The following is a 10,190-nucleotide window of genomic DNA, read 5'->3' as shown; positions in this document are numbered from 1 at the left end:
GATGGAGGGTCGGAAGGTGGAGGGTATGGGAAAGAGGGAGCGGAGGGGAAGGAAGGAGGAAGGGAGGTAGTAGGGAGGTGGGAGAGGAGGGAGCAAAGGGAGGGAAGACAGAAAAAGAGCTGTTATGATCTATAGTGGTACAAATTGTCTCAGTTTGCAGAGACCTGTAGTGAAAGAACAGTCAACATTGTCTAAGACGGCCAACTGTTGTCTAGGAGAAAAGTACTTGTCTTAGACAGGAGGGGGATGAGGTGTTGGGGGAAGAAAACAACAGAGGAGGGAACGAAAAAAGAGAACGGAAAAAGGAGAAGAAAGTAAATTATAATATCTAGATCAATAACTCTATCTTCGGTAACAATGACAACAACAGACAGAACAAATATAATTATAACAATAAAACAACAACAACAAAACAACAATAACCACAACAACAGCAAAAACAACACCACCAACAACAACAACAACACCACTACCACCACCACCACCAACAACAACAACAACAACACACACCTGAATTCATATCAGCAGCAGCCTGTGGAAAAACATCCTCCTCCTTCTCCTCCTCACAACCGCCAACAACAACAACAACAACAACAAACACCATCACCACCACCAACAACAACAACAACAACACACACATACCTGAGCCCATATCAGCAGCAGCCTGTGGTAAAACATCATCATCATCCTCCTCCTCAACACCCCCAACATCCACAACCACAGCATCACCACCACCACTACCACCACCACCACCACCACCAACAACAACAACACAAACACACCTGAGCCCATATCAGCAGCAGCCTGTGGTAAAACATCATCATCATCCTCATCATCATCACCGCCAACATCAGCACCGCCAAAACCTCCCAGCTCCCCTCCCTCGCCCGTGGTGTCGTAGCGCGACGACATGTCGCTAAACTGCTGGTACAGTGACGTCATGAACGTGTCGTCTGCCACTGCCACATCCTCCGCCGCTGAGCTGGGCGTTTTGGATTTCTTTTTTCTGAAAATATATAATTTTTAAATATTTTTTTAGTAAGCTCTCAAGCTTACCAATGTATGGTTTGTTTTGTCTGAGTAAAGAGAAGCACGTCGACACAATAATGGTCATTTAGGCCTTCCGGATTTTCTTTCTTTCTGAAAATATGTTTGATTGTTTTGTTTGAGTAAACTCTCCAGCTTACCACCGTATGGTTTGTTTGTTTGTTTGTTTGTCTGTTTGTTTGTTTGTTTGAGTAAAGAGAAGCACATCGACACAATAATGGTCATTTAGTGCTGGGAAAAAGTAAGACAGACAGAGGGGAAAGTAAAGAGGTAGGACCTACAAGTGTCACCCTCCAACCACCCACAGAGACAGACCGAAACAACAGAGGGAAAGTAAAGAAGTAGGACTTACCAGTGACACCTTCCAACCACTCCCACACTGTAGAGGAAAAGAAAGAACCCAGAAACTTGCACTACGTCGACCATTTGTCCACACACGTACGTACTAAGCTCAACATTTTGACAACTTTTTTTTCGTAAGTTTTTCAATCCGTAGTACCGGCTACATGTTATCAAGACGTATTTAATTAAAATTCAAAAGTTCAAAGTTGAAAACTGTGAGAAAAGAGAAATAACTTATGTAAACTTTTTGAAAGAATGTAAGTTTTTTTGTTCTCTCCCCTGAAACATTTTGCTTTCTGGGCTACGGCCAGTTCTGTCAAGCGTACGCTGACAAAACGCCTTTTTTTTCTTCACAGCAGTAGCGAGAAAAAGAGGTGGGGGGGGGGGGGGGGGGGTTGTCAGCGTAACCATTTAAAAAAAGAGTGATTTCGAAATTTGAATTCTAACTCTTTTATTCAAAAACTAATCACAGTTTCACTCTGATCAGGCTTACGATTTAGCAAATAAAAAATGTTGGCGAAAGGCGTTTTGTCAGCTAACTGCAGAGTTGAAATGCTTGCCAGCATGCAGTACCCTCCAACCACCCGCTGAAACCAAACGGGACCACAGACAGACAGACAGACAATGGAACCAACACGTAAACAAACAGACGTGGGTAGTTGGCGGGTGCTCTGGTGTGGTTTGCTTCTGCTTTCCTATCAAACATCTATCGTCTTTATCTCCCATCCTTCTTTTTCGTGTTTGTTACTCTCTTGTAATTCCTCTAATCTTTAGCACTTATATGACCTTATCGTGTTGCAAGAGCAGTAAAACTCTTACTAAAACTAAAAGAAACAGACAGCCAATGGAACCAACAAACAAACAGACAGACAGATAAATAGGCAGATAAAATCTCACCCAGCAGACGGAGGTTTTTTCGCTGAGCCCGGTCGGCTGTTCTTTGATGGGGGGCGGACATCTTCCTGGGTTGGGGGGTTGGTGGGGTGTGGAGTGGCAGGGGGGGGGGGGGAATGGTGGGGTGGGGAGGAGATGGGGGGGTGGGGGTGGATGGGGGGTAGAGATAGAAGTCAAGGAGTGGTTGTTGAACTCAAGTAGAATGTTTGACACGATTTAAGTAATTTAAAACAGTTAGATATTCACACTGTTAGATGGCAATACAGACAGACAGAAAGAAAGAGAGAGTTATACATAATTCACACTTTTAGAAGGCAACACAGAGAAACTGAAAGAGAGACAAACAGACAGACAGACAGACATACAGTCACATTCTTACAGTGTTAAAAAAATTATACAGATTGGTAGACAGACAGACAGATAGACAGATAGACAGACAGACAGACAGACAGACATACAGACAGACAGACAGACAGACATACAGACAGACAGACAGACAGACAGACAGACAGACAGACAGACAGACAGACAGACAGACTTACATGCGGCGTTCTCCTTTTGCTAGTACCAGCTGAGCCACCATCCTCTAGTTCTCTGTGATAGGGATTGGAAATGATTGTAAGTGATTGGAAAAGATCGGAAATGATGGGAAATGGTGGGAAATTATTGGAAATGATTATAAATGACCACAAGGGGTAGTAGATAGTGGTAAATGATAGTAAATAAAAAAATAAAAATTGTAAATGATCACAAATGATAGTGGATAACGGTAAATGACTGTAAATAATAATTGTAAACAATAAATCTGACAGTAGATTATGGTAAATGACTGTAAATAATAATTGTAAACAATAAAACTGACAGTAGATTATGGTAAATGACTGTAAATAATAATTGTAAATAATAAAACTGACAGTAGATTATGGTAAATGATTGTAAATAATGCGCTTCACCAAACTCTACAAAATACTTGATTTTCATTTTTTCCAAATGTTGATAAACTAAACTAAAACATTAAATGACTATGACTATAATATATGAGTTCTGGTCTGTAGGGTTGAACCTATACCAAACAGCTAGGGACGAGAAGCTTACTCGAGGAAATCCTCCGTGTTGATGTTGTCCAGATAGCGAGACTTGGACAAAACATTCTCCTGCTCTCTCTGGGAAAAAAACCCAAAACAAAAATAAAATAAAATCATGAGTTAAGATGCAGTGGAAAATGAGAGTCAGGACGTTGTGGAATCAGGTGCTCCTCAATTTTTGGGCCTGTGGAGTTAAAATTTCTGGTATCATCTTAATTAAAGCTCGTTCATTTGTCTAGCTTGGAATACAAAATAAAAAAACCAAATTCCTTATCTAACTTGAATAAACGTCAAGATATTTGCAATTGAAGGAGGTGGGGGTCGCGTGGTGTCAGAGGTGAGATTAGTTTGGCAATTTTATTCACAGCTTGAGTGTCCTCAAAAACAGCAAAATACTTTTTGTTGTGCCTTTGATCAATGTTTTTCCGTAAAATCCACACAAAAATGTGTTTTTAAATGGACATAAAAGATGTCGAGCCAAAAATCTTTTTTAAAAAAGGAAAATTCAATAAAAATTGCTCAACGGACAGAAAAATGCACATAAAGAAACAGATAAAATACAGCAATGCTCAGACCAATACTTCTTCTCTCAGTCAACAAAAAAATATTCTCCAGCCAACTTCATTTTTCCACCAAAGTATAAAAGTTAGGCAGTCCCTGAAACAACTAAACCTGATTCACTTTCATCTGACCACGGTTAAAACAAGATAAAATCAGATCGGTCTGTCTAATCTTTTCAGACCTATTGATACAGTTCTAAAAGTTGGATGATCAACAGAATGTAAAAGCCCATTCATAAAGGTAGCTGTGAAGTAAGGTTCCGACACGTTTTCTTAGATGTTAGCCAAGAGGGTCAAAAAAATAATAGGGGACATACAGCACACACCTAAAACATTTCAAAATTGACATATTTTCTTGAACACGACTCTTCAAAGTATGTCTAAAAACACTGTCCAAAAGACGGGTGATTATTTTTCAAGCCTCACGAGGAGAAGTCTAGACAATTGAGGAATGATGTCTATAAGCTGACATTGAAAGGTCGGGGCAGGGTGATGTCGCTGTCTCAAAATAAGCAATTTGTAGGCTAGCTTATAATAAGTAATTTATTTTAGTGATCCTATGTATGCACCCAAAGAGTGGTTTTTAATACAGGGCCCAAATAGAGAAACTTTTTAAATAGCTGGATCAAGATATATTTTTTAAATAATATTTCTGTTTGGTTGCGAGCTTGCAGAAGTTGCATGCAAAGTTTCGTGGGCGTAGGAAAGTTAATAAAACAGCTAGAATATTTTTAATGCCGACAGATGATTGTGAACAAGCTATAGCTAACATCTGTATGGAATCGAGGGATCTTATATCAGAAACAAATCTACAAGACACTGATCTGAGTAGATAACAAGTTTTTGTTTTTTTCATCAAGCATACGACTTGAGAAGGAACAAAACACGACGTCCATCTTGTCTTACCATGACCATCTCAGCCTCCTGCACAAGCGAGGCAGTCTTTTTCTCCAGCTCCGCATTTAGCCGTCTGTGCAGAAGACATTTACAGTGCGTTAGTCATTAACTCAAGTTTACAGTCAGTAAAATACATTATAATTTGATATATATACAGGTCATGAAGCGGTGGAATCAGGCACACTCGTCAATTTCTTTAATTTTTGGGTATGTGGAGTCATTGGTATCATCTGAAAGCTTATATTTATTTACCTTGCTTTCAATTTTTTTCAATCCATCTCTCTAGAATGGAAGTTGAGATATTTGTAATTGAAGGAAGTGGGGTTGATTGGTTTCAGAGGTAAAATTAGTGAGAAAATGGTCGCCAAAGTTTGATAACTTCAATAGCTTGAGTCCTTGAAAACTAAAAATTTACATTTGTTCTCCTTTTAATAAACATTTTTCAGAAAATGTGCAGTTTTCAAGGACAAGCAAACTTTAGAAGCCATCAAACTTTGGTGGCCATTTTCTAGATAATTTCACCTCTGACACCAGGTGCCACCACCTCTTTCATTCACAAATATCTCAACTTCTATTAAAGATAAAAGGTTATTTCTTCATCAAAAACAAGACAAATAAACAAGCTTTCAAGATTACACTAATGACTCCATATGGCCAAAAACTGAGGAGTGCCTGACATTCTGCCTCATCGTTACACGTTTTGATCAACAGCATTGACATGAATCTCTTCATCATGAGACAATTTTCAGGGAAAACTGCTTTTAGTTTTTGTTTTTGTAAACGTTTTACAGCACTTGCAACACAATTAGGTCATATGAGTGTTGAAGATTAGAGGTGTTACAATTACAAGAGAGTAACATACACACAAAAAAGAAGGAACAGACAGATAAGGATGACAGATGTTTGACAGTAAAGAATCGAATGTACAGCCAAGAAAAATTTCCCTATGGGATAATACTTTAAAATATTATCTATCTTATCTTATTTTATCTTATCTTGTATCCCTTCAAAAAGCTAACAATGTACCACGTGCTTACTTGTATTCTTCCTCCCTGCTCAGTATATCAGACGGCTGCCGAGCAGGGGAAGGTGACGCATCATTCTGAGGGTTCGAAGCTCCAAATTTTGTCTGGGGAATTATAGAATTTCAGTAAACTTTATTTTCACTCCTACACACAGATGTACTGCTTTTGACTTTGAGGGTAAAACCTGGGCAGGTTTTTTTTTGCTGTAGATCACACACATCATGGCCACTTTAAACTGTCACATATGAATTATTTTCGAGAAAATTTCAAATGTTTTACATGTGCAAAAGATAAAAAATTATGGAGAATAATTACAGTTTTAGGAGGGGCGGGGTGCCCACCTGTTATCCCCCAAGACATTCATTTTTGTAACCTCGGGGTGGGGGGTGCACTAAAATTTAATAGCATTTACCCTTATATATAGTGTAATATCTATAGATAGTTCAAATAAAAACCGACAAATCTTTTAATTAAAAACTATTCAATTTGCGATGGATATATTATGTATCATGAATAAAAATAACAAGAAATGTGCTGGCTTGAAAGAAGAGTGAAAGTAAAATAATTCCGAATTTTCAAGAGAGGTCCAACAAGAGAGCTGCCACGAATGCTACAATTTTAAAATTCAACAATTAATGTTGGGGCAAATCGTATTTTAATTGATTGGGAATGCTTTTGATCTGATTTCAACTATTTAAGACGAAGAAAAGTTGAAATGGAAGGGAAACTCATTTCTTTTAAATTTTCTCCAGATATTGTTGGCACGAAATAAAGCATTTTTTCAATGTGAAGACATTGAGGAATAGTCTTGCATTTTGAAGTCAATATATCAGATTTCAAGGCAATTTTTTAAGTTTATAATAATGCTTAGTCTAATCTAGCAAGTAGATCTGGAATCTAGTAAATTTGATTAAAATTTAGAAAGGAGTTTTATTGGGCTTTCGAATTCATAACAATTCCCATAGATCTATATTTAACCCATATCCCCATGCATGTAGCATACAGGACCTTAAAATTATTGAATCAAGTCAATTTATCCAAGTTGGTCGGAATGCTAATCAAAATCATTAAAAAGTATATAAACAGCTTTACAAAACAGTACAAAATATAGATCTAGATCTAGACTAAATCTAGTGCAAGGCCATTTCATGGTGGCAATCAACAGCTCATGCTGACCCACGATGACAGGAGTCGGAACCTTTTGCCTTTGCCTTTGCAATTGTTGTCAGAAGGAACAGCAAAAGCAGCTATGACGAATGGACCCAATACTAATGTAAAGAGGGATACATCAAGAGTAAAGGAAACACTAACATTGTCACAAAAGTAAAAGAAAGACTAATAGATCTAGATCTAAATAAAATAAAATAAAGTCTAGAATCTACAGACTAAAAGCCAAAAGTAAAGAAGACAGCGAAATTTGGATCGAGGGAAGAGACACTGGAGTCCGGAGAAATGAGAGAGAGAGACAGAGAGAGAGACAGAGAGAGAGACTGACAGAGAAAGAAGAAGGAGAGAGAGAGAGAGAGAGAGAGAGAGAGAGAGAGAGAGAGAGAGAGAGAGAGAGAGAGAGAGAGAGAGAGAGAGAGAGAGAGAGAGAGAGAGAGAGGGGTGGGAAGGAAAAAAGACTCACAAAGCTTCCCCTGGAATTTGATCGTCTGCCACTCTCCGCCATGTTGTGAAAAATGTAAACAAATTTAGCTACTAAGACTACTAATTTTCGGCAGCAGTAAAAGCCCTTCTATTCAAATTGCATTTAAATTAAACTATCCAAAGATAACTTGATCCTTTATTTTTCAGACAAAAAATCAGTCTGTATTGAATTTGTTACATTTTGGAGGCAAATTTCAAAAGTTTAGCCTAGTTGTTTTGGGTTTTTTTCACGACATAGTGTCAACTTTTCGTAACCGTCATGTAACTCTTTTGTGTTCCCGGTTCAAGAAACTCAAAAAATCCCTGTAACGAACAACAGGGGGAGATTGTGACCTCTCTCACAGCGTAAGGAAAACAGTTGTTTTGTGATTGTTTTTGTGTTCAAATACGTATGCAATGCTTCTAATGTATGTTTGGTGTTAACTGTAAACCATACCAACTGTTTATTGATTGAACGAAAACCACAATCCATGTTGTTGTTGATGATAATGATCGTATGGGAGTGTGTCCTTTACAGTACAGACACAGTACTTTACTCTATATGTACCGGTACCCTCAGACTCAGAGTCAGACTCAGACCCTATCCTCTTGAGCTCACACTGGAGAAGTCTCACGTCAGCTCTAGGCAAGATCTAAACCGGGTACCCTGTAGCCTTTGGCATCATCGGTTCAGTTAGGTTCGTTGGTTGTTTTTTTTCGGTTTGAGGCCATCCGTATTGTTTTCCACGGGAGAGACTTGCTCTTGCTGTCAGTGAAACTGATGAAACCGACAAAACTGATGATGACCTTTTGATTTTGAACAACCACGTTTGTTTTCAAATTCAAGGCTGCGTATCAGGTGAACTTTTGGGCAATTGTTTTAGTTATAGTGAGCACTAAAACGAAACCGAACCTCAAATGGATGGGCACCGCCTAGTTAGCTAGTTACATCATCTTACTTGAATCCCTTTTTTGGGTGCTAGAGCTAGAGACAATTATAGTTGCATCAGCTGGCCTGTATTCTGGTGTTGATCTAGTAAAGGGCAGAGGAGTAAAGAAATAAAAAATGAACTTACACTTGTATTAAATAATATTTTGGATCAAGTCAGTTCATGTACTTGTTTGTCCATGTGCAGTGTAAATACTTTCTGTTTTCCTTGTAATTTTAAGTCTACCTCTAGTATTTCACTCTTCTTAAAATAAAATTCTAATAGACATAATCTATGCCTCAGGTAGGTGGTAGGTGACTGTACATATTGAAATGGTTGCATGGACCATAGCACATGGATTTTTGTACGACTGGATGAAAACATGTGTATATAAAATTAAGGGAGATGAAAATGACGCGCTCTGTGTCGTTCTGGCGGATGCGGGTAAATGGCAATGACACGGAGGGTATCGGTCTGGCCGATACAAAAGTTAGTTTTAATACACACGTAAATCTGTCCAGTCCTCCAAATCCATCTTTATAATGCTGTTCAAGTTATTTCCTTTCTTTGCGAGAATTCGCAAAGTCCTAGAAGGCATTTTTTAAAATGGTAGCAGCACGTTGAATCATCGACAATTTTAGCGAGTCATTTTTCGCACACTCAGAAATATTAATGAAATCCTTCTACAATATGCCTCTTCTGCTTTTCTGCCTTCAATTTCTCTTTTCGTGCTTCCTTCATACTTCAGGTTGCTGATTGTTAATTTTTTGTATGGTGAATGAGATAGGTCTAAATCCATAGATTGTTTGTAATATATAAAAATCTTCGCGAATTCTGAGAATTACAGCCACGATTTATTTCTGGTTGTTTAGGAAAATCTTTTCTGGCTAATAAAAAGAGTTACATTTTAGAAATTCCAATCCTCTGATGGTACATTTTTATTCTTTCACTTTTGTTACAGTCCAATAATAATCCTCGCAGAGGAGCAAGTTACAACCCTCTAGCTCCAGTGCATCAGCTGACCCGTCGGCAAAAGATATAAAACTGTGGTGAGTGAGGGAGAGAAGAAGAATGTAGTGTTGTGGTTTCACTCTTAGAAAATATTTTGCAGGGGCCTTCATAATCATTATATGGTGGGCTTTTCGATTCTGTTGGTAATTCCAACTTTTAGACCGGCCAGCATGCAGACCTGAGCAAATTAAACCATGTGAGATTATTGTTATCCTTTTTTATTAACGCCAATAGGAAAAAGTGAACAAGGTATATATAGTAAACTGGGGGCAGACAGTGTCTCCACAGTAGCTCCCATGCTTTATATTCTTTTTCTTGACCGTGGGTGGATAAAATGTGCTGACGTGACCTTGACTTTGTTTTTGCGACCACAAGCTGGAGTAGGCAGGTATTGACTTCCTGAAATTATTTATATTATATTACCGTGTATATTCTTTCTGTTTTAGAAAGCGTATAAATTTGTTTTCTATTGTACCCATGTAGCTTGACAATTGTGGTGGTGTTGTGTGAGAAATGCTGAATGTCATTTTAATAATCTTGAATTTGACCGGGTTTTTCTTCCATTTTTTGTTTCACAGATTTCGAGTGTCAGAAAGGAGGATCTGTCAACTTTGTATCATGGCTTTGTCTTTAGTCAAGTAAGATTTTTTTACAGTTTTTCTTTATGACGATCTTTTTCTGAATAAAATATTTTATAAAATGCAGTTTTGTGTGGGGGTTGTTTGGGCTTGGGTTTTTTGTTTTTTGCTTTTGGGGGGTTTTTTTGGTAGG

General features: G+C 38.1%; 2 protein-coding genes across 2 annotated transcripts in view; one reads left to right on the top strand and one right to left on the bottom strand.

The window, feature by feature from the left end:
* Nucleotides 1-7,650, bottom strand: part of LOC101864086 (testis-expressed protein 9) — a gene marked incomplete in the record, with an annotated part of 18,661 nt that extends 11,011 nt beyond the window's left edge. The window contains 7 exon segments of the mRNA XM_013087003.2: nt 783-1,006; nt 2,287-2,351; nt 2,826-2,877; nt 3,379-3,446; nt 4,835-4,898; nt 5,863-5,954; nt 7,481-7,650. Coding sequence (XP_012942457.1) covers nt 783-1,006; nt 2,287-2,351; nt 2,826-2,877; nt 3,379-3,446; nt 4,835-4,898; nt 5,863-5,954; nt 7,481-7,522 — 607 coding nt within the window.
* Nucleotides 7,651-7,745: 95 nt separating this feature from the next.
* Nucleotides 7,746-10,190, top strand: part of LOC101860683 — a gene marked incomplete in the record, with an annotated part of 6,543 nt that continues 4,098 nt past the window's right edge. The window contains 3 exon segments of the mRNA XM_013087004.2: nt 7,746-7,845; nt 9,370-9,457; nt 9,998-10,057. Of these exon segments, the coding sequence (XP_012942458.1) occupies nt 10,038-10,057 (20 nt within the window).

This window comes from Aplysia californica, unplaced genomic scaffold (genome assembly GCF_000002075.1).
Source record: "Aplysia californica isolate F4 #8 unplaced genomic scaffold, AplCal3.0 scaffold00532, whole genome shotgun sequence".
Classification (NCBI taxonomy): domain Eukaryota; kingdom Metazoa; phylum Mollusca; class Gastropoda; order Aplysiida; family Aplysiidae; genus Aplysia; species Aplysia californica.
The sequence above is the reverse complement of the archived record's forward strand: the minus strand, read 5'-3'. Positions and strand labels throughout refer to the sequence as shown.